The 24,972-nt window shown below is 38.5% G+C and overlaps 2 protein-coding genes across 2 annotated transcripts; both read left to right on the forward strand.

Moving 5' to 3' along the window:
- Positions 1-167: 167 nt before the first annotated feature.
- On the forward strand, positions 168-5,297 carry nras (NRAS proto-oncogene, GTPase). Its single transcript, XM_056259763.1, has 5 exons — positions 168-438; positions 3,613-3,744; positions 4,438-4,616; positions 4,813-4,969; positions 5,090-5,297. Exons 2-5 carry the CDS (start codon positions 3,634-3,636, stop codon positions 5,207-5,209), a joined length of 567 nt encoding a protein of 188 aa, XP_056115738.1. The 5' UTR covers positions 168-438; positions 3,613-3,633; the 3' UTR covers positions 5,210-5,297.
- Positions 5,298-7,422: 2,125 nt separating this feature from the next.
- On the forward strand, positions 7,423-23,854 carry ampd1 (adenosine monophosphate deaminase 1 (isoform M)). Its single transcript, XM_056259761.1, has 15 exons — positions 7,423-7,550; positions 13,971-14,136; positions 15,386-15,491; positions 15,958-16,123; positions 16,975-17,194; positions 17,887-18,016; positions 18,109-18,303; positions 18,624-18,755; positions 18,845-19,008; positions 19,091-19,217; positions 20,226-20,389; positions 21,608-21,728; positions 21,853-22,026; positions 22,133-22,243; positions 23,635-23,854. The coding sequence occupies exons 1-15, from the start codon at positions 7,529-7,531 to the stop codon at positions 23,788-23,790; spliced, it is 2,154 nt and encodes a 717-aa protein (XP_056115736.1). The 5' UTR covers positions 7,423-7,528; the 3' UTR covers positions 23,791-23,854.
- Positions 23,855-24,972: the final 1,118 nt, after the last annotated feature.

The following is a 24,972-nucleotide window of genomic DNA, read 5'->3' on the forward strand; positions in this document are numbered from 1 at the left end:
AATTCTTACTGTGTGTTACGGCGACAACTTGACCGTTCCAAGATGGCGGGCCCCCGACGTGTCTGGAGCTCGAGCGGTCGAGGGTCGAATGTGAATCTACGTGTAAATATCTACGTGCAGCCACAGCGGCTGGACTTTTATTTTGACATGATTTGTGGAATTCTGAAGCCGGAAGTCGCTCTGAATCGTGAAGTTCTGGGGGAAGCTGCTTGGTCAACTCTTATTCAAAACTTTAGACAGACTTCTTTAACTGCTGTTTTTACAAGCTGAATCTATAGCCTCCTAACTAATCCTGTTCGTAGGGGTTACATTGCTTCCAGACGAGTGTGAAGCGACTTGTAAAGTGCTCCCCATGGCATTATTTTGGGCGAGAGAGCAGTAATTAGCGGAGCCCTGTTGATCAGATCAGCCAGAGGTCGCAGAACTGCAGAGTAAGCGGTGAGTTTCCTTCTCCACGCAGTATAAACCCTCTGCTTCATATTTATTACCGTCCTCGGGTGTTTACATGCATTTTCATGTGTATTGCTACCTGTAAACACTAGGTATAAATGCTTCTTTGTGCGACATAAAGGCTGTCCCTCAAATCCAGTGAACTGTCTACATAGACAGCATTTTGGCACAAGAAGAATACATGAAGTCTAAGGCTCTTTAATGTTGTCTGTTTTAATAACGTGTCAAATGTATACTTAGATGATCCTTGAAGTTTCCTTTTCCAGGTATTTACTATTGAGCAACATACATTTTCTTTTGAGGGTTTTGACCTAATTTGATGGTTTATTCCACCACAAACATCTCAATACTGTTAGTTTTAAATCACTATGTTTGTTCAAATCTTAAACCACCCGGGGAACATTCTCTCTTGTTATGAGAGCATGAAAGCCACAGGCAAGGCAATGGGATGGTATGAAACATTCATACCAGTTGAAAGTGCATTTTTACATAGAGCACAACAACATTCGAGTTTAAAATTGCCAGTGCAATGCAATGAAAGTGAATGGTAACTGCCATTCTCCCTAAATGACAGAATAAGGTGAACTATTTCTTTAAGAAAAAAAAGAGATTGATATTTGCCCTCAATTATTATCCTGACAATTCTTATTTTTTATTGAATATTGCAGCATAAATTATTTATCTGTGTACATATTTTTTTTTTAATTCACATGCCCCGCTGCTCACAACCCATTTTACTTCTATAATGTGTATTTTACTTTTATATTCAACAAGAAAAAATTAGAGGGTGGGAAGTTTTTTAATATATATATATACACTCACCGGCCACTTTATTAGGTACACCTGTCCAACTGCTCGTTAACACTTAATTTCTAAGCAGCCAATCACATGGCGGCAACTCAGTGCATTTAGGCATGTAGACATGGTCAAGACAATCTCCTGCAGTTCAAACCGAGCATCAGTATGGGGAAGAAAGGTGATTTGAGTGACTTTGAACGTGGCATGATTGTTGGTGCCAGAAGGGCTGGTCTGAGTATTTCAGAAACTGCTAATCTACTGGGATTTTCACGCACAACCATCTCTAGGGTTTACAGAGAATGGTCCGAAAAAGAAAAAACATCCAGTGAGCGGCAGTTCTGTGGGCGGAAATGCCTTGTTGATGCCAGAGGTCAGAGGAGAATGGCCAGACTGGTTCGAGCTGATAGAAGGGCAACAGTGACTGAAATAACCACTCGTTACAACCGAGGTATGCAGCAAAGCATTTGTGAAGCCACAACAAGCACAACCTTGAGGCGGATGGGCTACAACAGCAGAAGACTCCACCGGGTACCACTCATCTCCACTACAAATAGGAAAAAGAGGCTACAATTTGCAAGAGCTCACCAAAATTGAACAGTTGAAGACTGGAAAAATGTTGCCTGGTCTGATGAGTCTCGATTTCTGTTGAGACATTCAGATGTTAGAGTCAGAATTTGGCGTAAACAGAATGAGAACATGGAACCATCATGCCTTGTTACCACTGTGCAGGCTGGTGGTGGTGGTGTAATGGTGTGGGGGATGTTTTCCTGGCACACTTTAGGCCCCTTAGTGCCAATTGGGCATCGTTTAAATGCCACGGCCTACCTGAGCATTGTTTCTGACCATGTCCATCCCTTTATGGCCACCATGTACCCATCCTCTGATGGCTACTTCCACCATGTCACAAAGCTCTAATCATTTCAAATTGGTTTCTTGAACATGACAATGAGTTCACTGTACTAAAATGGCCTCCACAGTCACCAGATCTCAACCCAATAGAGCATCTTTGGGATGTGGTGGAACGGGAGATTCGCATCATGGATGTGCAGCCGACAAATCTGCGGCAACTGTGTGATGCCATCATGTCAATATGGACCAAACTCCCTGAGGAATGCTTCCAGCACCTTGTTGAATCTATGCCACGAAGAATTGAGGCAGTTCTGAAGGCAAAAGGGGGTCCAACCCGTTACTAGCATGGGGTACCTAATAAAGTGGCCGGTGAGTGTATATATATATATATATATACATATATATACATACACACACACACACACACAAATGGATGTTGGTGGTTCTTAAAAGAATGCAACCAGACTGTATGTGAGTTTCTTAAACTAAAAGCTATTTTCAGTAGCAGCATCAGCATAAGTGACGTCAGTGGGAAAGGAAAGTTGCTGAAGAGGAAGAACATGTTATTTAATTTTGACAAATGATTACAAAGACAACTTTTTTTTTTTTCCTTGGAACATGTGCAGATGAATCACTCGTTTGAATTGTTTATTTGTAAAATAGATGCTTTGACCTGAAGTCTGTCTCAGGTTTAGGTTGAGCTAGTAAAAACGGTTCAGGGGTCAGTGACCTGTGCTCTTCTCTCAGGTTAATTTTTTTCCTGGCTGTACTCTGAGAATGACTGACATTTATCCATTCTATAAAATAGATTGCAGGGCTACTGTTTGCAGATGGGAGTGCTTTCTTAGAGAAACAGAATAGCTTCCAATATAAGTCATAAAAATATGAGAAAGAAAGTAAATAATTATATTATTCACTGTTCAATATACTGTCTGTAAACTCAGTGCAAGTCACCCAGACGACTGTCGAAGACATGCACGGGCGGCTGTCAGGTGGTGCGTTTTACTTTTCTCAGTGATTTTAGGGATGAATCAGCTGGACCAGTCACAGTTATTTGATTATACAGTACTGTTCAATAGTTTGAGGTCAGTACGATTTTTAAATAAATTATTTTTATTCAGCAAGGATGCAGCAATTGATCAAAAGTGACAGTAAAGAAATCATTAATGTTACAAAATAGATTTCTGAAGGATCATGTGACACTGATCCTGTATTTTATTGTATTGTATTAAACTGTCATTTTAATCAAATGAATGCAGACTTTGTGAGCATAAGAGACTTTCAAAATATTGTAAATCTTACCAACACTAAACCTTTGAACGGTAGTGTAGCTTATTTCTGATTTTCTCTTTCTCTCAAAAAAGGAATGAACCAATACATACACACACATGCATTTAAAATGTTTTTAATGATATAGTTACACAAATGTTATTAAGTTTTGAATTGTATGTCAAGCTTTCTGTGAATATTGTGTTATTAATATATGCGTTTGCACTCTCTTTGTCTTGATCACAGGTGTTCTCTGAGGACTGGAAGATGACCGAGTATAAGTTGGTTGTTGTGGGAGCAGGTGGTGTTGGGAAGAGCGCATTAACCATCCAGCTTATTCAGAATCACTTTGTGGATGAATATGACCCCACTATTGAGGTACTCAATAAAATGACCATCTGACCTCATCTTTCCTTAAGTTACGACTTTACATGCAATACAGTTCAAAAGTTCGGGGTCAGTAAGATTCTTTAAATGTTTTTGCTCAAAAGGCTGCATTTATTCGATCAAACATACAGTAATATTTGTGAAATATTATTACAATTTAAAATATTTGTTTTCTATTTGAATATTTTTTTTAAATGTAATTTATTCATGTGATGCCAAGCTGAATTTTCAGCATTCATTACATCATTACAGCATCACATGATCCTTCAGAAATCATTCTAATATACTGATTTGCTGCTCAAGAAACATTTCTTATTTTACTGTGGAAACCATTTTCTCTGGATTCTTTGATGAATCCAAAGTTCAAAAGAACAGCATTTATTTGAGAGAGAAATCTTTTGTACATTTGATCATTTTAATGCATCATTGCTGAATAAAAGTATTAATTTCTTTTAAAAAAAAAATCTTCCTGACCCCAAATCATAGAACAGTAGTGTACTTGACATTTAACGCATGACCATCACCGTTTGACATTTTCATTTGTCCTCATAATCTGCGCTGAATGCTTTATTAGAATAGGATATATATACATCCATTCACAGTATTGTCCAGGTTGATTCATGTAATTGTGAGACTATCAGGCTCAATGCAAATATACAGTGCTGATCATGTCGTTCCCTGCAGGACTCTTACAGGAAGCAGGTGGTGATTGACGGTGAGACGTGTCTGCTGGACATCCTGGACACTGCAGGTCAGGAAGAGTACAGCGCAATGAGGGACCAGTACATGAGGACAGGAGAGGGTTTCCTCTGCGTCTTCGCCATAAACAACAGCAAATCCTTTGCCGACGTGCATTTGTACAGGTCCGATGAATACGGCTTCAGTTCTATTTTATTGTGAATCCTCTGGATTAGCGGTAATCTGATTAGATGATCCACTTTCAAAGCTTTTAAGTTTAAGACATATCAATATAATATTATAAATGATATTATAAATATGAAGGAGCATTTGTAATATGTGGTGTACAATGTCTATAATGGTACATTTAATACATTTTAGAGAGCAGATCAAGCGCGTGAAGGATTCAGATGATGTTCCCATGGTCCTAGTTGGGAACAAATGTGATTTGGCCAGAACGGTGGACACCAAGCAAGCTCAGGAACTTGCCAGAAGCTACGGCATAGAGTTTGTAGAAACTTCTGCCAAGACCAGACAGGTGGGCAAAGACTGATTATCAGATTGCTTTTACTGTAATAGCGAAGCTTAGCATAAAGCTTCACACATAGCATATGTGTTAATGAAATATCCTTTGTCTGTTTTCCTTAATGGTTTTCAGGGAGTTGAGGATGCTTTTTACACCCTCGTCCGTGAGATCCGGCATTATCGCATGAAAAAGCTCGACAGCAGAGAAGATAGGAAGCAGGGCTGCCTGGGTGTGTCCTGTGAAGTCATGTGACTGCACTGTCTCCCCCTTTGTTTTTTTTGTGTGTTTTTTTTAGCAGTTTCTTGACCAGGCAGCTGGAAGCCTCATGACCGTGTGTGTGTGTGTGTGTGTGTGTGTGCGCGCGCAGAGTTCGCCCTCTGCTGGCTGAAAGGGATTAATGCACAACTGGTCATCTTTCCTGTTGGCCTGCTGTAATAGAAAAATGAGGCCATTGGACATTAGCTCACTTGTCTCATTTAGTACTTGGGTTGTCCCTCTTCCTTTGGAAGAAAAACTTATACGGGCATTGAGACTGGGCATTGAGTTCTTCTTTTTTCCACTTCTGAACCCTTATGAACACAACAGCACATTGGTGTTGATTAAAGAAATTATAAATTGCAGAAGAGTGCAGCTCTTAAAAACCTGCTCAGGTCACATTTCACCAGACAATCTAAAGAATAAATCATTAAGGAAATATATATAATAATAATTGTTTTTTTTTGTTTTTACAATTTCATGAACATTTATCACATCCCCAACACATTCTCATAATGCATCTGAATTTTTTTCATGCGTTTCCTTTTATTCTCATTTGTAATTCACATTGTTGTAATGCAATACATTTTTACTGTAATATAATATTTTCTTCAGTAGGCATAATGGTAGTCCAACACCTACTACTATGATGCATAATTACTTCACAGTTTAAATGAACAGTTCACAGTTTTTGTTTTTTCTCATTACCATACTGAGAAAAGTTGGTCAACAAATATGACTGTTGCAAAAAAATCTAAATAGTCCTAAAATACTATTCATTTTTATTTACCCAAAATATAATTTCATAATGATTCTATTGATTTTTGACCTGTTTTTGGCAGGTTTTTTTGAGTCAAGAAATGCATATTTCATGGAAGAGAAGGAACTGCATTTTTCAGTGGTATTTAAATTGGAATTAACGTAGATTATTAGCATATACCTTAATATGGAAGCTGTTATTTTGAAGGTTTTAGAAACCTCAGACCTGATGTTGTAAAGGTCTCAGAAGAGAGAAAGTGAAATGCCCTTAAATCTTAATCCGCAGGTTCAATGCTCAGGAATACTGTGAACGCAGAAGTTCTTCAGAAATGTGTGGGATTATTTCTTTCCCTTTTGCCATTCTTCTTTTTTTTTCCATTTGTTGTAGCCAAAGAGTTTATTTAGCATTTACTTTTACCATTTTCTGTCATATAGTTCCATTTACTCTAGAATTTCACCTTGTTCTTTTATTCTCTTTGCTCTCAGATGTTAATTGTATATTTTGACATATAATACAGAATGATTTAGCTTAGATACAGAGAAGTCAATCAGATTTTAAGCATGAGGTGTGATGGATTTTACTTAAAGGGCCTTTTGAATCATGGTGCTGCTGCTGTACACGCCAAATCTATGTGCCTCCTTCTGTGTCCTATATAGCATGACATCTTTCAACCCATGTTAAATAATGTCTTAAACCTTCCAGTGAAAGCTGTAAAAATGTTTTGGTTTTTCTTGTTGGGATTGTATGAGATCAGAGTAAGGTTTGTTGCTATGTTTATTTTTTATGCCTGAAGTCTCTTCTTGAGAGCCAATGAAGGTTTATTCAAGAAGTTAAAACGATTCTTCGTGTTGACTATCGTGTTATTTATATGGCATTTGTCTGAATCTGTGCCTGATTTCATGAACGGTGAAATCTGCAGTATTCGTACTGCCGTTGCGTTTGGCCTTCTGTCCTCACTTTAACAGAGGCAGGATGTTTTATAAAAAATACAAACTAAGTTTGCCTTTACATTAACAATCCTTTCTTTTCCAACTATGTCAAGACTTGATTTATGATGTATTTAGCAGTTTTAGCACAATTTATTAGCATCACAGACTTTTCTTAATCAGAAAATCATGTGAAAATGAACATTTCATGTCTTTTTTGGGGGGCAGGGGGGAATATTCATGTGTAACAGATGTTTAATGTGCCTACCATATTACAACACGTTTTACCAGTAAATTAATTGGAAACTGAGCATATTGTGTGTAATTCTCCTACATGTGCATGGATGTTTGTGTGTATGTATATACTTAATATCCCCTTTTCCATGTGTGAGCTTGTCACTCGAATCTGTCTGTCTGTTAAAACTTAAAATAGAGTTGAACTCACAGAACCTGGAGCGTCAAGCCCCTCGTATCCAGTGCGGGTACACGGCTCTGGTTACACTGGGCAACCACTGCTTAATATTGCACTGTTGCAGTGTCTAACTGCACACTTCCCCGCTACCGAGGTGCAGTGTCGGACCGACCAGCTTTCTGCAGGAAGAGTGATAGTGTCAGAAAACAAAAGCCATCATGCCCAAAGTCGCTGTGCCCGGTGAGTGTCCATTCACCACCTGAATCCAACACACACAGAGAAGATTTGGTTTTACATTGCATTCATCTATGAAATTTGTTTTACATCACAGAAAACATTCAAATGGGCTTAATAGATGTGTATGCAAAGTTAATTGAAGAATATTAAAATGTTGCAGAAGTTCTGGACACCACTGTGGTCTCTTGCGGAAACTAATCCAGGAATGGGAGTGTCCGAATAGTTATTTTTGCCGATCAAGTCTTGGACGTTAGAAGTTAACTTCTTAGAAGACAAATACAGTATAACTGCATTTGTTTTTTATCAGGAAGTGGTGGTATATGAGAGTATTTTAGTCAGGCATTGCATTCTTCAACTGTGTCAACACCCCTGACATTTTAATAAATGGAAGCAGAATGAAAATAGAGGTGTTAGTGTTTGCTACTGCCTCATTAACACCTGTGATGGATTGATCCACACGTTTATATATATATACTGAAGTGCAATCAATATGCACTCTTGAAAATGATGTCAGATAGGCTGTCTTAAGTATGCATGCAGGAGTTCACGCTGATGTAAAAAAAATAAAAATAAAAAAATTTTGCAGCTGTGGAAAATCTGACTCCATTAATGAGCTTGCAAACCCTTATAAATTACAGTATGACTAGTTACAATACATGGAGGCTTGCTCGAAAATGCAGGATAACTTTTGCTAGTCAGCGGATTCTAGTGGCTCAAATGTCATGCTTAGGCTTGACTTGATATCACTCACCTGAAATTTATTTTTACATCATAAATGTTTGTCCAGTGGGTCGAGTTCAGTTGTGCTCATGTATTTTCATACACCTGGCAGAATCTGCAAAACGTTAATAATTTTAGCTAAGTCACTCTTTATTTTGTTACTATTATTACCTTAAAAACAGATTCTGCAAGGTGTATGTGCACTGATTATGTGGGATAGTACTGATTCTTTTCTTCTCAGTAAGATATTGGGTTGATTTGAGAACTACATTTCTTGACATGCTGCTTTCCATGTGCAGGCTAAGATTAATCTGAATTTGAATTTGCAGACTGTTATAGGATATCAGTCACTGATATCACCAAGATTAAAAATAGAAACACTATAATTTCGAGGCAGCAGGGAAGGCCATGAACTGGCTGAGCTTCAGAGAGAGAGTTATTGAGCAGGCTGTTATAACACTCGGTTAATGAGTTCACACCCAAGTAAAAGACCATTGAGTCTAAAACTCTGTTAAACATTGTTTCGGAATCTGATATTAAAATACTTATGTCTTCATATTAAGCTGGACAGGAGAAAGTCATTTGTAGTTGATGGTGTTAGTTTTGGCAGGACTATCTGTTTGCCCGACCAATGGCGGATAAGGGGTGTTTCTGAAACCTTTTGCTATTCAGTTCAGTGACGTATTCAAATAATTCAGACTAAAATCCTCTTCCTGTCTTTATGTGACTATTTCTGTTGTGGTCAATGTGTGTTATTGTCCTTGTGAGTGACCGTAACTCTTGTTTGCCCCTCTCACATGAATCCTGTCCCATATCTAATGGGTACATGTTACTAACCCAGCAGAGGAAAAGCGTAAGTATTGGAAGGAATCATAGGCGGATGATTGTTTGTGTGTTTGGAAAGAGGGGTGAGCATGACCTGGTTGTTATGGGAATCTCAAAACCAAGGGATTTGCCATGAAACTCCAGGTGGATACAAGGCATGTTTTTTTTGTTTTTTTTAAAGAAAGTTTTAGTGTAGGAATGTGAATTAAGGGATGTTGAATATTATTTAATATAAATAAGTTGTTTATTTGTTTATTGTTCACGATCCATGACATTGACATTGGCTGCATCCGAAATCACATACTTCTATAGTAAGGGAAAAACTGTGACAAAAATTCTCAGTACTCATAAGAGTATGCTAAAAGTAGATGACCTACTGCTTCCGGCGAGATTCTGAAGTGAGCATATAATGGACACTTTCCCATAAGGCCATGGGAGAGGATTTGTGAACGACAGTGAAGCAACGCAACTGACACTAGGCCACGACGTGATAATGACAACATGGTGATCCAGATTATATTCATACTATAACATACCTTTCAATGGTCACAAAGTAATTATTTATTCAAAATAAGTACCAACTAGTCCGCGCCGACATGTAGTGCCGTTGTGCTTCGGGCGAGTTCGAGTCTCTCTCTCTCTCTCACCTCACTTCCTGTCTAGCTACTGTCCTATCCTAATAAAAGGCAAAAATGCCAAAAAGAAATAAAAAAACCCCAAAACAATTAAGTACCAACTTAAGAGAGTATACGATTTCGGACGCAACCCTTGTGGATTGTGGTCTGGGCCAATGGCGTGGGGGCTTGGGGCCTCTAACTGAGCTTTAGTTAATAAATATGTGATGAAACAGGTGTTGAAATTGTAATTTGAATTAAACCAATTTTTAAAAAAAGTATGATCATGGAAAGTGAACAATAACAAATAAAGGTTTGCCTCTGTGAGGAGAACAGATAGTGCGACACTGTTTGTGAAATGTCAAGCCTTGTTTGAGTTCTTTTAAAGGTGTGCAATCTTGGGATTGTGAAAAAAGTCATAGTGACATGACAATGAACATAATACCGAATTGACTTGATGGTTTTTTTAAAAAGATGCTCTATGTAACTTTTAGCGGCCTCTAGTGGTGATGTTTCAGATTGCAACCAAATTTTACAAGAGCGCTCGTGCTCGAACTCATAGACAATACCGTCTATTACGCAAATATCTCGGTGAATACTAGACGGATTCGGCGAGCACCGAGCTCGTTGGGACCATCTAGTCGAGCTGAAAAGAACCATATAAGTTCCATAATTTTTGGTGGTGTTTTCGCGGAGATATTAGCAGAAAACCATCGGGCGCGCTGCAAAATTGCGGACGCCGGTGACGTCACGCTCCCAGAAGAAAATAGCTCGTATCTCTGGAACGCAAAGACCCAGAGAGCTCAAATTCGGGGGAGGAGGTCCCAGGGGAACCCTTGCCCGAACGCTAGAGTGGCGGGCCTCGCGGATGCCCCCTACCGGATCGCCGTTCGCTGGGACCCCCGATTTCGAACGGCTATAACTCGGGGAGCCAGGCGAGTTGGACCTCGGGGGTGGGCTCGTTCGAAAGGCCCCGTCCAGCACTACGAACGGTTAGAGTTTTGGGAATATTGATCAAAGATTGACTGAGATATAAGCCGAAAAACGTGCGCCTTTAACCGGACGTAACTCCCTGACCGTCTACAATAGACAAGGAGAGAGGCTCGGGAGCGCGCATGCACGTCACATCCGTTGGATTTCGCGGTAAATCCGACCCGGAGACTTCACATAGAAATAGGAATACTGGCCTTCAGAGGTAATAGCAAAACTCGACAAGTGGATCATTTTAATGTGTGATTACAACCCCTTCACACACAGGCAATAAAAAAAGGATTACGGTAATTTTAGTAGAAAAGTTACCTAGAGCACCTTTAAACATAATTTTGTACTTTTCACTCTACCCCATCAGTCACTTCGATTTATAGCCTGTATACAAAGGTTCATGTTGACATTGTTAGTTTATTGTAAAATTCGGTTGCCTGCAATACAGAGAGATTGTATTTAATATTACCAAATTGTTTGTTATTCAGGTGGCATGTGTGATCCCTCAAATGTGAATAAAATGACAGTTCCAATGTGTTTGCTTACTAACTCAGTCTAACCTATAACCTCCTTTTTCTTTCCAATTTTTTTTTTATCTTTCTCACCCACTCTGGGGGAATGAATAATCAGCAGGGAGTAAGTATAAAGGAACCCGTCCAAGATCGACATGTTAAAACTGCTTCAGTGCAACAAAACAATGGCAAAACAGCCATCCATATATTTTATTCACTTGTTTGTTTAGGTGAAAATATACATTGGGGTCCAAAAGTCTGAGACTATATTGAAAATCTGGCATTCGTAATGTAATTTAAACCTATTTTAGGTAACACTTTATTTTATAGAGTCCTTGTTACATGTAGTTAAAGTAATTAGCCTACTATAAATTGTGCATAATTAGGCTACATGCAACTAACCCAAACTCTATTTACTACATGTAATTATTGTTATTCATTACTTAAAAGTATTATTGCACATTTGCACTGTAACATGGACACCTGAAAATAAAGTGTAACCCTGTTTTGTTTTAGTAACATTTAAAACATAATGCTATAATGTAAAACAAATAAGAAATATTTAAATTTGCATCACTGATGTTAACTTTTGTGCAGACGGGCAGATTTTCTTGCTCGAGTGTCAGAGCAAAAAGGTATTTATAATATAATTTGTAATTAAAATATAATTTGTAATTAAAATCTGTATTCAGCTGAAAAAAACGTGCACCTCATTGTACTTCATAAGCAAACAAATGACTAAATTGTGTATTTCTGGCTTAGACTGATGATTTCTGCGCATGTTTAATGTGATTCTTAAAAGCTTTTAGAATGTTGGCCTCATATTTTCTTGTCTGTTTTCAATTAGACATTTCTAAGTTATGATGTTATGGGTTCTGCTGAATTGTGTATTGGCTCAATGAATTTGTCATGCTAGTTTTGTTTATCTCTGCATGGGAGATTTTGCTCATTCACTGCTAGCGATCACAATGACTCAGTAGTTGAATCCTTCTGAAAAAAAATGTCCTTGACCTTGTGCCAAAAGCATGCTCTGGTTTAAAAGTTCAACAAAAGTTGATATTCTTATAGTTAAAAATATCTAAAGGACAACCAGTCAGATGCTTTATATAAGTAGGCCTACAAGTTGGTTCTCATTGTGCCTATTTGGCTTTTACCATATGTGACCCTGGACAACTTTAAAGGCTTTAATGTTTTTTTTTTATTTGCACCCTCAGATTCCAGATCTTCAAATTGTTGAATCTCAGCCAAATACTGTCCTATCGTAACAAACCATACACCAATGGAAAGCCTATTTATTCAGCTATGGTGTATACATCTCAATTTCAAAAAATTTACCCATGTGACTGGTTTTGTGGTCCAGGTTCACATATACACTCACCGGCCACTTTATTAGGTACACCTGTCCAACTGCTCGTTAACACTTAATTTCTAAGCAGCCAATCACATGGCGGCTACTCAGTGCATTTAGGCATCTAGACATGGTCAAGACAATCTCCTGCAGTTCAAACCGAGCATCAGTATGGGGAAGAAAGTTGATTTGAGTGACTTTGAACGTGGCATGATTGTTGGTGCCAGAAGGGCTGGTCTGAGTATTTCAGAAACTGCTAATCTACTGGGATTTTCACGCACAACCATCTCTAGGGTTTACAGAGAATGGTCCGAAAAAGAAAAAACATCCAGTGAGCGGCAGTTCTGTGGGCGGAAATGCCTTGTTGATGCCAGAGGTCAGAGGAGAATGGCCAGACTGGTTCGAGCTGATAGAAGGGCAATAGTGACTGAAATAACCACTCGTTACAACCGAGGTATGCAGCAAAGCATTTGTGAAGCCACAACACGCACAACCTTGAGGCGGATGGGCTACAACAGCAGAAGACTCCACCGGGTACCACTCATCTCCACTACAAATAGGAAAAAGAGGCTACAATTTGCAAGAGCTCACCAAAATTGAACAGTTGAAGACTGGAAAAATGTTGCCTGGTCTGATGAGTCTCGATTTCTGTTAAGACATTCAGATGTTAGAGTCAGAATTTGGCGTAAACAGAATGAGAACATGGAACCATCATGCCTTGTTACCACTGTGCAGGCTGGTGGTGGTGGTGTAATGGTGTGGGGATGTTTTCCTGGCACACTTTAGGCCCCTTAGTGCCAATTGGGCATCGTTTAAATGCCACGGCCTACCTGAGCATTGTTTCTGGCCATGTCCATCCCTTTATGGCCACCATGTACCCATCCTCTGATGGCTACTTCCACCATGTCACAAAGCTCTAATCATTTCAAATTGGTTTCTTGAACATGACAATGAGTTCACTGTACTAAAATGGCCTCCACAGTCACCAGATCTCAACCCAATAGAGCATCTTTGGGATGTGGTGGAACGGGAGATTCGCATCATGGATGTGCAGCCGACAAATCTGCGGCAACTGTGTGATGCCATCATGTCAATATGGACCAAACTCCCTGAGGAATGCTTCCAGCACCTTGTTGAATCTATGCCACGAAGAATTGAGGCAGTTCTGAAGGCAAAAGGGGGTCCAACCCGTTACTAGCATGGGGTACCTAATAAAGTGGCCGGTGAGTGTAGGCTAATAATTAGTTTTATACTTAAGTTATGTCAAGACCATAACATCATCTCACTTGATGCATCTTTACCGCTTTAGGGCTTTTTAGTCTCTCGCTCTCTTTATTTTAATTTTTTTATAATGGTAGACCGCCGTCTCCTTAAATAATTATGTGACATTAAAACCAATGTGGTGCTGCTTCTTTTCTACCAGAAACGGATGATAGTGTGCGTGCGATCGCAGAGCGCGTTTTTGCATCGGAAACCAAAGATGAAGACATCCGTGAGGAGATCTCCCTGTTTGATGTGACTGACGATTGCCCTATCCTCAACCAGGAGCTGGCCTATCATATAGCCGAGGATGATGACATAGAGAAGCGGTCAGTGCAGTTACACAATTATATAACTCCTTTTTTAAAAATGAAGTAGCCTACATTGAAGTCGCAATGAAATTAATGTAGCGACAGATTTCTTTCTTCCATATTGTGAAGTGCAACTGAGTAGGCCTATAACAGATTATTGAAAAAGAGAAAATGTAACGTTAGTTGTTGATATTGAGATGTGGACGTTGCAGTCAAATGGAGGCAGATAGACAATATCTTGCAGTGGCGAGGTTTAAGCGGATTGATTGGAGAAGTCATGCATACATCACCAAGGAGAAAAGTCAACTGTTTTCAAGATCAAACATTTTCATTAAAAATGACAAGGGGAAAACATAAAAAAAAAAAAAAAAATTAAACATAGCCTATGAGAAAATCTGGAATGAAACATAGACATGCATTTAGAAAATGGTACATCTCATTGAACATGTCTATCTTAAGTCTCATTTTCATTTGCAAAAACAGAAAGAAAAAAAAGTATACCGTCTACTATGCCGTTTATAATTACCATGATAATTACATGTGGTCTCAACATGGCCGCCACCACCACCATGACGGAGGGGAGGGGGGCTTTTCAGTAGAATAAACTTTCTCATGTAACTGTGTGTACATCGTAAAGATATTTGTCAGAAGCACTATTTATTTATTTGATTGTAAGCCATTTCTTAAATTTAATTTTAAAGGTTATTTCCATGTTGTTATTGCCTTTTGGGTTTTGCAAACCTTAAACAGGAAAGCCTACGACACGTAGCCAACGGCGTAGGTTCGACGCAAAAGTATAAATCAGCCTTAAGCTGTCGACTGTTTAAAATACGTTTTAAACAAAACATGTTGACAAACAAATAGATTTTTTTTATATGTAATGATAATAGACGGACAAATAATGACAATATTTTGTCGATGTACCGTCCGATACTGATCCGACAGCGCTCGAAAAGCAAGCATTTATGGTTATGTCTCAAGCCACATGAAAAAGCGGCGTACGCGACTTCATTTTGAGTGTCTTTTATTAATGCTTTGACAGGTTACTGAAATCTTTGTTGGAAACCGCTATGGAAACGTTCATTATATACAATTATGTTTATTCTATATTTAACAAGTCTATTTCTCTTGTAGTATATCCTGCAAAAATCATTGTTTTGGCTTTCTTTAGTGGGTCAGTCCTAAACTAGTTGCACATGGAAGTCGTGATTTAGTACCAAGTTTACTCAAAACTAACCAACCTCATCTTTAACCAATCTCCACACAGTAAGAAGCATCTCAGCCGCACTCACCATGAGCTAGAGGATCAACCAATCTACTTGGAAGTGCCTCATTTTCAGAGAGTGTCCATCACTGGTGACTATGCGGCTGGGGTATGTTCAAATTTATAACTTCCTCATACTTCCAGGAACTGAATGGGATATTCCCATGTTATGTAAGTTTTGATTTATATATTGCCCTTTACCAAGACCAGACCAGCAGAAATAGATCAGCCAAGGGGTCTCTCTATCTAAGCAGGTGGAGCCCAGCCATGGATTTGGTTTCTGAAATTTATATCTGACATTTAGAAGAGAGTTAAGGAATTCATTTTCACCTGTAGTCATCAGTTCTTGCCTACTCTTTTCTAAGAATCAAACTTAACTGCCCTGGCATGACATCAGGGACATGATCGCTTTTAAATATAGTTTTACTCAGTCACTGTAATACTTTCTATGACTGTTCATAATACATTTGCTTGTATGTTACCTTATCGCTTTTTCATATTAAAAATATATGCATTTCAAACATAACAATCAGGGCAAGCACTTGGGATTTCACACAATCCAAACTGTACTACAGGTCACCATGGATGACTTTGAGGTGTCCTGTAAGGGTCTGTACCGTGCCCTAACCATCAGAGAGAAGTACATGAAGCTAGCTTTCCAGAGATTCCCCACCACTCCATCTCAGTTCTTACGCAAAATTGAAGGAGAGCAGTGGAAACCAGAAGATCAGGTTCTTCCAGGTATTAACTGTATACTAGAATACTATGATAAAAAATAAGTTACAATAAGGTTCCATTTGTTAAAGTCGGGATGAGACAGAAGTTGCGATAGTCTTTTCTTTCCTATAGTGACATACTGTATATTCAAGCGAAACTGCTTCTCGAACAAGAAAAAATGTTGGGTGTGACTTGATTTTGTCCATTGGGAATTGATTGGATTGTTGGGTTGATGTGATTTGCTATTGCTGTAATCTCAAGTGAGTGACAGGTTGTGCCGTCCTCACGCTGAGAAACACTTATATTAACTAATGAAATATTCGTCCTGACATGACAACTCCCTGAGGGTTTGGCATAGTAATGAATATGACAATGTTAATGTGTTTGGTCTTGCCGAAATAAATCTGCTACACTGCTGGTGCTGTTGAGCAAGTACGGAACTTGCCACTGCCAATACACATATGACACACTGCTGTGAGCAAGCAAGACATACTGCTGCTGTATAATCACCCTGTAGCAGATCTATACAGGTGGAGCTGGGGAAGGGGAAGGGTTTCTGAACAGTGTTGCCAGTTTGTGTCAACGATTTCCAGCCGAAACGCTCAGCAAAACCTGCCCACTCCAAGAAAAACCCACCCAAAACATTAACTGCCAAAATAATGTGATAGATATTTTATTGCTGTGTCAATCAAGGTTGAATAAGGGTAATTTTTTATCTACTAAAGATAAAAATAAATCGATTTCCCAGGAAATGGATCAAAACAGGGCAAATTCATTTAACATGTTAAAACGGTAGTACATCAAGGAATTAACAGATGACTTTAATCCTCGGAAACTAACATAATATAATGATAACAGTCTCTGTTGTGTTGCAGTCTTTACCTCTCCTCCTAAGGCTGGTGAGGATCCTTTCTGCACTAAGGACTTCCCACCTAACCTCGGCTACGTTGCTCGCATGAAGGATGGTGTTATCTTTGTCTACAAAGACGCAGCATCTGCTGATAAACACCAGCCTCTGAACCACCCCGGTCCAGAACTTGCCACTTTCCTCGATGACATGAACTTCCTCATCGCCTTGATTTCTCAGGGCCCAACGTGCGTGCACGAAAGCCCTGCATGATGCTTAATAAATGACCTCTAGTTGCCTGTATTATATTCTCTCATTTTCCATTTCATGATTGGGAAAAAAACACAAAGAATTTAATGTGATGAAATGTCAGTTGAAGTCAGTGTTACATATTTCACTATTTGTTTATGATATACACTACTGTTCAAAACTTTGGGATCAGTAATATTTTTTAAATGTTTTTGAAAAAAGTATCCAAGGCTGGATTTATTTGATCAAAATTACAGTAAAAACAGTAATAAGTTATTATTTAAAATAACTATTTTAATTTATTGTAAAATGCAATGTATTCCTGCGATCAAAGTTGAATTTTCAGTGTCATGATCCTTCAGAAATCATTCTAATTTTTATATAAAATTAAGTTGTAATTTTTTATCATTTAAAGAAATTATAACTGATTTACAACTGAAAACAGTTGTGCTGCTTAATAATTTTCAGGAAACTAGTATACTTTTTTTTTTTTTAGGTTTCTTTGATGAAACTTTGAAGAAATAGATTTCTTTTGTAACAATGTAAAAGTCTTTATTGTCACTTTTGATCAATTTAATGCATGCTAGCTGATTAAAAATATAAATTTCCTTAAAACAAATTGATGATGTGTGAACAAATTGAAGAATGATGTTTTTATTTTCTAAATGGATGCTTGTGTTTTGTCCCTCAGAAAGACATACACTCATCGTCGTCTGAAGTTCCTCATGTCAAAATTCAATGTACATGAGATGTTAAACGAGATGGAGGAAATGAAAGAGCTGAAGAACAATCCCCACAGAGACTTTTACAACTGTAGAAAGGTATGACTCAAAACAGCCAAATGTCATTTATACTAAAAAACCCCCCCCGATGTTATTACAGTTATGTGGTTGTTCTGTTCTCGCTGATGTAGGTTGATACTCATATCCACGCTGCCGCCTGCATGAACCAGAAGCACCTCCTCCGCTTCATCAAGAGGTCCTACCGTGTGGATGCAGATCGGGTGGTGCATGTTTTGAAGGGCAAGGAAGTGACCTTGAAGGAGCTTTTTGCATCTCTCAACCTGCATCCCTATGACCTGACTGTAGATTCCCTGGATGTGCATGCTGTAGGTATCACACAACACATCATACAATCCTTCCGTGCCTGCTTACCCAAACTTGGGAAGAATATGCATAGAGAATTCAATCACCACAGATGTTCAGGACTAAAAAACAATATGTCAAAGTATCCTTACAGCACTATGCACTGCTCATTATGCAGCTGTCATGTCCTGTATTTTTAGACCATCACATGGGTTACAAAATCTACCCGGTGTATCCTCAGCTGTTATGACAGTATTCCTAGCACTCCTAACTGCCTACGAAAACTGTTGTTTGTGATGACTGCAAAGTTATTTACAGTTATTCCTTGCTCGACTTCATGCAGGGCAGACAAACCTTCCAGCGTTTTGATAAATTCAATGCCAAGTACAACCCTGTGGGTGCCAGTGAGCTGCGTGATCTTTATATGAAGACTGAGAACCACATATCTGGAGAGTATTTTGCCACCATTATCAAGGTAAGACTTGGGTGAACCATGGCATTACTCGTGACATTTACACTTACGGGAAACCAATCAAATCAGCCATAATCTCTGGAATCTCACAGGAAGTTGCCAGTGACCTGGAGGATGCCAGATACCAGTACGCAGAGCCCCGTCTGTCCATCTATGGCTGTAATCCTAATGAGTGGGCTAAGCTTTCCAGCTGGTTCAACAAGCACAGGGTCTTTTCTCCTCACTTAAAGTGGATGATTCAAGTGCCCAGAATCTAGTACGTGAATCTGTTTCACTTCTCGCACTCAGTCTCTTTGTGAAAACTGTACTAACAGTATATCTTTTATTTCTCCCTGTAGTGACATTTTCAGAGCCAAGAACTTTGTGCCACACTTTGGAAAGATGCTGGAAAACATCTTCCTACCTGTTTTCCAGGCCACCATTGACCCTAACTCCAACCCAGAGCTTAGTGTCTTCTTGAAGCATGTGAGTGAATCTGGCAAATATAATATTAGTGAATACATATGCAAAGAGACAAGTTCTATCCAACGCTATCTCACGACCAGTTCGTACGAATTCGTACGAGTGATTAAAAGGTGGCTAATTCGTACGAATTCGTACGACCTCACTCGTACGAATTCGAACGATTTGTCTAAACCCACGTGATGGGTAGGTTTAGGGGCGGGGTCAGGGGTAGGTCATTCGTACGAATTCATACGAATTTGGTAACTTGTAAAATATGTACGAATTAGCAAAAATCGTACGAATTTGTACTAGTGAGGTCATATGAATTCGTACGAATTAGCCACCTCGTAAAATTTGTACGAATTGCCGTGAGATCAGGCTGTTCTATCTCATAAATACAGTATACTAGTAATGTTCAAAAGTTTGGGATCAGTAATACTTAATTCAGCAAGGACGCATTGAATTGATCGAAAGGGAAAAATACATATAGAATACATTTATAATTTTACGAAAGATTTCTATTTGAATTAAACGCTGTTCTTTTGTAATATTCATAGTTTTATTTTATTTTTTTAAATTGTATCATGGTTTCCACATTAAGCAACACAACTGTTTTCAACATTGATAATAATAAGAAATGTTTCTTGAGCAGCAAATTGTAATACATGCTTTATTGAATCTTGCTTGTTGTGAATCAGATCCGAAGTAACTATAACTCACTACTTGAGTAGTCTTTTAATTGTTTACACTAACTCAGGTAATTAATAACATTATTAATTTTACTTCTACTTGAGTGATTATTTCTATAAGATTTTGGTTACTCTACCCACGTCTGCAAATCATCATATTAGAATGATTTCTGAAGGATCATGTGACACCGAAGACTGGAGAATTTAACTTCGCCATCACTGGAATAAATTACATTTTAAAATACTATAAAACAGAACAATCATTTTAAATTGTAATAATATTTCGCAATATTACTGTAGTCTGTTAACCCCTCCATCCCTGTGTTTTGTCCCTCTGCAGGTGACAGGCTTTGACAGTGTGGATGATGAATCAAAACACAGCGGTCACATGTTCTCCACAAAGAGCCCCAAGCCTGAGGAGTGGGACATTGTGAAGAGCCCCTCATACACTTACTGGATTTACTACATGTATGCAAACATCGCCCGACTCAACCAGCTGCGCAAGTGAGTATCTCAATAACACAAAAAGAAAAAAACTAGCTATTGGACATTTATAGACTAGATAGTTGTTGTTCTGGATACTATTATGATTGCTTATAATTGAAGTTAGGGGTTTGTTTCAATCCCTGACCCTAAATAATTCAACTTTTGGTGTATAGACCTTATTCACAGCTGCGCCATCTTTGATTTTAACGGGAATGAAAGCGAGGCTGTAAAGCCCAATTTATACTTCTGGGTCGAACTCATGCTGTAGCTACGTCGTAGGCTGTGTGTAGAAATTTCAGTAGACAAAAACCTCCCGACAATATGAGCTGTGGAAAATTATAAGTGAGCTAAGCTTTATACAGCTTTTTACAGCAGATGCCATTGAAAACACAGCAAGTCTATCCCTCACAGCCTCACTTTCATACCCGTCATGCCGCTGCTTTGAATAAGGTGTATAATACATCCCAAACGGTTTGTCTCATGGACATGAATAATACTTCAGCTTGTACAGCTTGCAAGGAGAAGTGTGCTATTAATTTTTTACTTGGGGACACTTAATATTCAGAAATTTATTGATTTGACTGCACTGACACTATTGGATGAGAACTTAACCGAGCTGGATGATGACATCACTGTTTCCTGCAGTGACACTATTGACTTTTTAGAGCTGCTTTTTTGTTTGTTTGCTTTCTCATCATTGATCATTATTTTAAGCTGTTAAGCTGCTTTGAAACAATCTGTAATGAAGCTCTTTATAAATAAAGCCCAAAAAGAGTAAAAGAATTGAGCTAAAATTAATTATTTTAAAACAATTCATAGATTTTTTTTTTTTTTTTTACGTTTTTGAAAGAAGTATCTTATGCCCACCAAGGCTGCATTTATTGGTTAAAAATACAATAAATATAAAAGTAATATTGTGAAATATTAATACAATTTATTATAACTGTTTTTTATGTTAATATATTTTTAAATGTAATTTATTCCTGTGATGCAAAACTGAATTTTCAGCATCATTACTCCTTCAGAAATCATTGTAATATGCTGATTTGCTGCTCAAGAATCATTTCTTATTATCAATGTTGAAAACAGTTAAGCTGCTTAACATTTTTGCGGAAACAAAAAGGACTCTTTGACGAATGGAATGGAAATGCAAATGCAAATGCATAGCATTATTTAAATTAAAGGTGTGTTTATAGGGCCCAGAGTAACTGTATCTTGTGTTTTTGTGGCATCCAGGGAAAGAGGTATGAACACATTCCAGTTCAGACCTCACTGTGGAGAGGCTGGAGCTGTCACTCACCTGCTGGCCTGCTTCATGACGGCAGACAACATCTCTCACGGCCTCAACCTCAAGAAGGTTAATACACCATTTACCCTGACCATTAGGGGGCATCCTTCATCTTACCACTTCATCTTACCCTCATGCTCTCTCTCGGTCTACGAAAGAATCACAACAGTCACTGTCTCCTCATGTTCCTCAGAGCCCTGTCCTGCAGTACCTGTATTACCTGGCCCAGATTCCCATTGCTATGTCTCCTCTCAGCAACAACAGTCTGTTCCTGGAGTACAACAAGAACCCTCTGCTGGAGTTCCACAAGAAGGGACTGATGGTCTCCCTGTCCACCGATGACCCCATGCAGTTCCACTACACCAAGGTGTGAGGCTTCATCCCTTTCCATATGTGCAAACTGCAGATCTTCTCCCTCTGTTTCTTTTGATTTGATCATGTCTTTGAATTTATCCGAATTTGTGCATCAACAGGAGCCCCTGATGGAGGAGTATGCCATTGCAGCCCAGGTGTTCAAGCTCAGCACCTGTGACATGTGCGAGATTTCCAGGAACAGTGTCCTCCAGAGCGGCCTGTCTGATGAGGTGAGGTCCCGATTTTTCCCAATCTTATGAAATCACAATGTTCCTCATTTAAATAATCCCCGCCCACGGAATACGCATAAAAGGGGGACGAGGCCTGGTTGAGCTGCATTAGAGAAGGCTGTGTGGTCGCTATGTCAAAGAGACACTGTTTTTTCCACAGCGTTTCCAGAACTCATTTATTTGACCTTCCTGAGGCTGATGAACTTACAGTGGTTAAAACTTATTTTAAACACTGTTCCTGAACATTATAACCCCAACTTTTATCTGTCCACTGCACATTTTATGGAGAACAGCTTGCTTGTTGCTTTTGTAAGCTCTCGCTTCTGTAAGACAGTTCACTGCTCCTTAGGAAAATTAACCATGTTTAGTGATCGACTACTGTTTGTATTACCTCTGTTTTCAGACAAATATCACGATTAAATGGTGGATAACATCGTATCTCTAATGTATAAGAAAATTACAAAAACATTCCACTCAGAAACTTCCTGTGAAATTCGTGCTTGCAAAGTCCATGCATGAAATCCGTTCTACACGATGCTCTTGTTTGTTAACATTGTCAGGGTCTGAATCGGGCTCAAATTGGTTTGAAATTGACGCTATCCTCAATATTTACACTAGAGGAGAAATCAGTTATGAAGGAGCGTAACATTTCCCAAACACAGGGCTAAGTCTGCCAATCACAACACACTGGGCCAGCTAACAAATCACAGCACATTTTGTATTTCGGAAGGAAGGACTTAAAGGGATACTCCACTTTTTTTGGAAATAGGCTCATTTTACAACTCCCCCAGAGTTAAACTGTTGAGTTTTACCGTTTTTGAATCCATTCAGCCGATCTACGGTTCTGGCGGTACCACTTTTAGCATAGCTTAGCATACATCATTGAAGTGGACAAGACCATTAGCATTTCTAAAAAAAAATGACCAAAGAGTTTTGATATTTTTCCTATTTAAAACTGGACTCTTCTGTAGTTACATCGTGCACTAAGACCGACGGAAAATGTAAAGTTGCGATTTTCTAGGCTGATATGGCTAGGAACTATACTCTTATTCCTGCGTAATAATCAAGAAACTTCACTGCCGTACCATGAGAGCAGCAGGCGTAATGATATGACGCAGCGCCTGAAAATAGTTCCGTTGTGTTTACGGAAGGTGGCCTATTTTCAGGCGCTGCGTCATATCATTACGCCTGCTGCACTCATGGTACGGCAGAATAATTCAAATTATTCACTCATATATATAACATATATATTATATGTTATATATATTACACATCTGTAGTGGTCACCACCAGGGTTAAGCAATGTTTTTGTTGAAATTTGATGCCTAATAATTTATACCTTTCAGTTTTGATAATCACAGTGCAACATCAACTTTTTCTCACACAAACAGGAAAAGACTCACTTCCTTGGTGACAACTACTTGAAGGATGGTCCAGAGGGCAACGACATCCGCAAAACCAACCTGGCTCAGATTCGCATGGCCTACCGCTACGAGACCCAGTGCTATGAGCTGAACCTAATTAAAGAGGGCGTGATGGCTGACTAAAAAAACATGCACACATGCAAAGTGTTTGTTCTGTACTCTCTTTAAATGATGTCACTGACAACAACATTTCGGCTAATATTATTATGAAGCCCATGAGACAGAGCTTATATCTTAATGAGAAACAACACTCCACAACCGAGTCTTCTTGTACACAGGTGTTTGTTGGCTTGTGAAGTTTGTCTTATGTCTGATCTTTAGGTCTTACTGCTGTTTGCAGTTTACTAAGTTTACATCCCCTTTGTGTCTTATTCTATCTTTATCCTTATTGTTTATTGTATCCTTATTATGTTTTTCAGTGGTCATGCTTTGGAAAAAAAAGCCTGTTAGATACAGTTGACTCAATAAAGAAAATCTATATTTAAAATATATACTGTTTCGATTTTTGTTCTAATAGTTAACACAAAATTGACAAATCTGTCATTATTTATTTAACTTTATGTTGTTACACACCTGGTTAACTTTTTTCAATGGAACACAAAAAAAAAAATGTATACAGATGGTCATGCTGCCCATCTTCCATACATTGAGACCAAAGACTGTCAAGCTAAAAATTCGAAGTCTTCTCATGTCATACAAAAGCAACAATTCACCTTCTCCTCCCCCTCTGTAGCTCTCAAATGTCATTTGGACATCTGCATATTAAAACTTTTAGGAACCTGACATGGGTACATAGCAAGTGCCATTTGTTGTCATTAGTGCAAAACCAGGCACAACAGGAACAGATCATGCATCTTGATGTATGAAGTTCGGGGTACAGTTTGAGACCTTCTCTGTATGGAAATATTGTTGAATATCATTTAAATTTTGTTGTTTCTAAAACCTATTGTATGACTACATATTAATGTGTATTATGAAAGTTAATTAGCTATTATATAATTAGTCCGTAATATTATTAATTATATAAAATCACACGATGAATTACAATACAATGTCATATTTTCTCTTCTTATGCATAATTCCCATTATTCATAATAATCAATTGTTCAATCCTTCAATGCTTTGTGGGCAAAACTGTTCCAAAATGTTGCCAATACATTTTAACATAGAGCACTTGTGCTTGCCTTGTAACATATATGTCCCTCAAGTTACGAAGAAGTTAAAACAATAGAATCAAGCATTTCCGTTCGAGTCACTTGTAGTAAACAGGAAGACACATTGGTCATTTAATGAAGACACTTTTAT

The sequence above is a fragment of the Rhinichthys klamathensis genome, unplaced genomic scaffold (genome assembly GCF_029890125.1).
Source record: "Rhinichthys klamathensis goyatoka isolate OS25496 unplaced genomic scaffold, OSU_Roscu_1.1 h1tg000169l_1, whole genome shotgun sequence".
Classification (NCBI taxonomy): domain Eukaryota; kingdom Metazoa; phylum Chordata; class Actinopteri; order Cypriniformes; family Leuciscidae; genus Rhinichthys; species Rhinichthys klamathensis.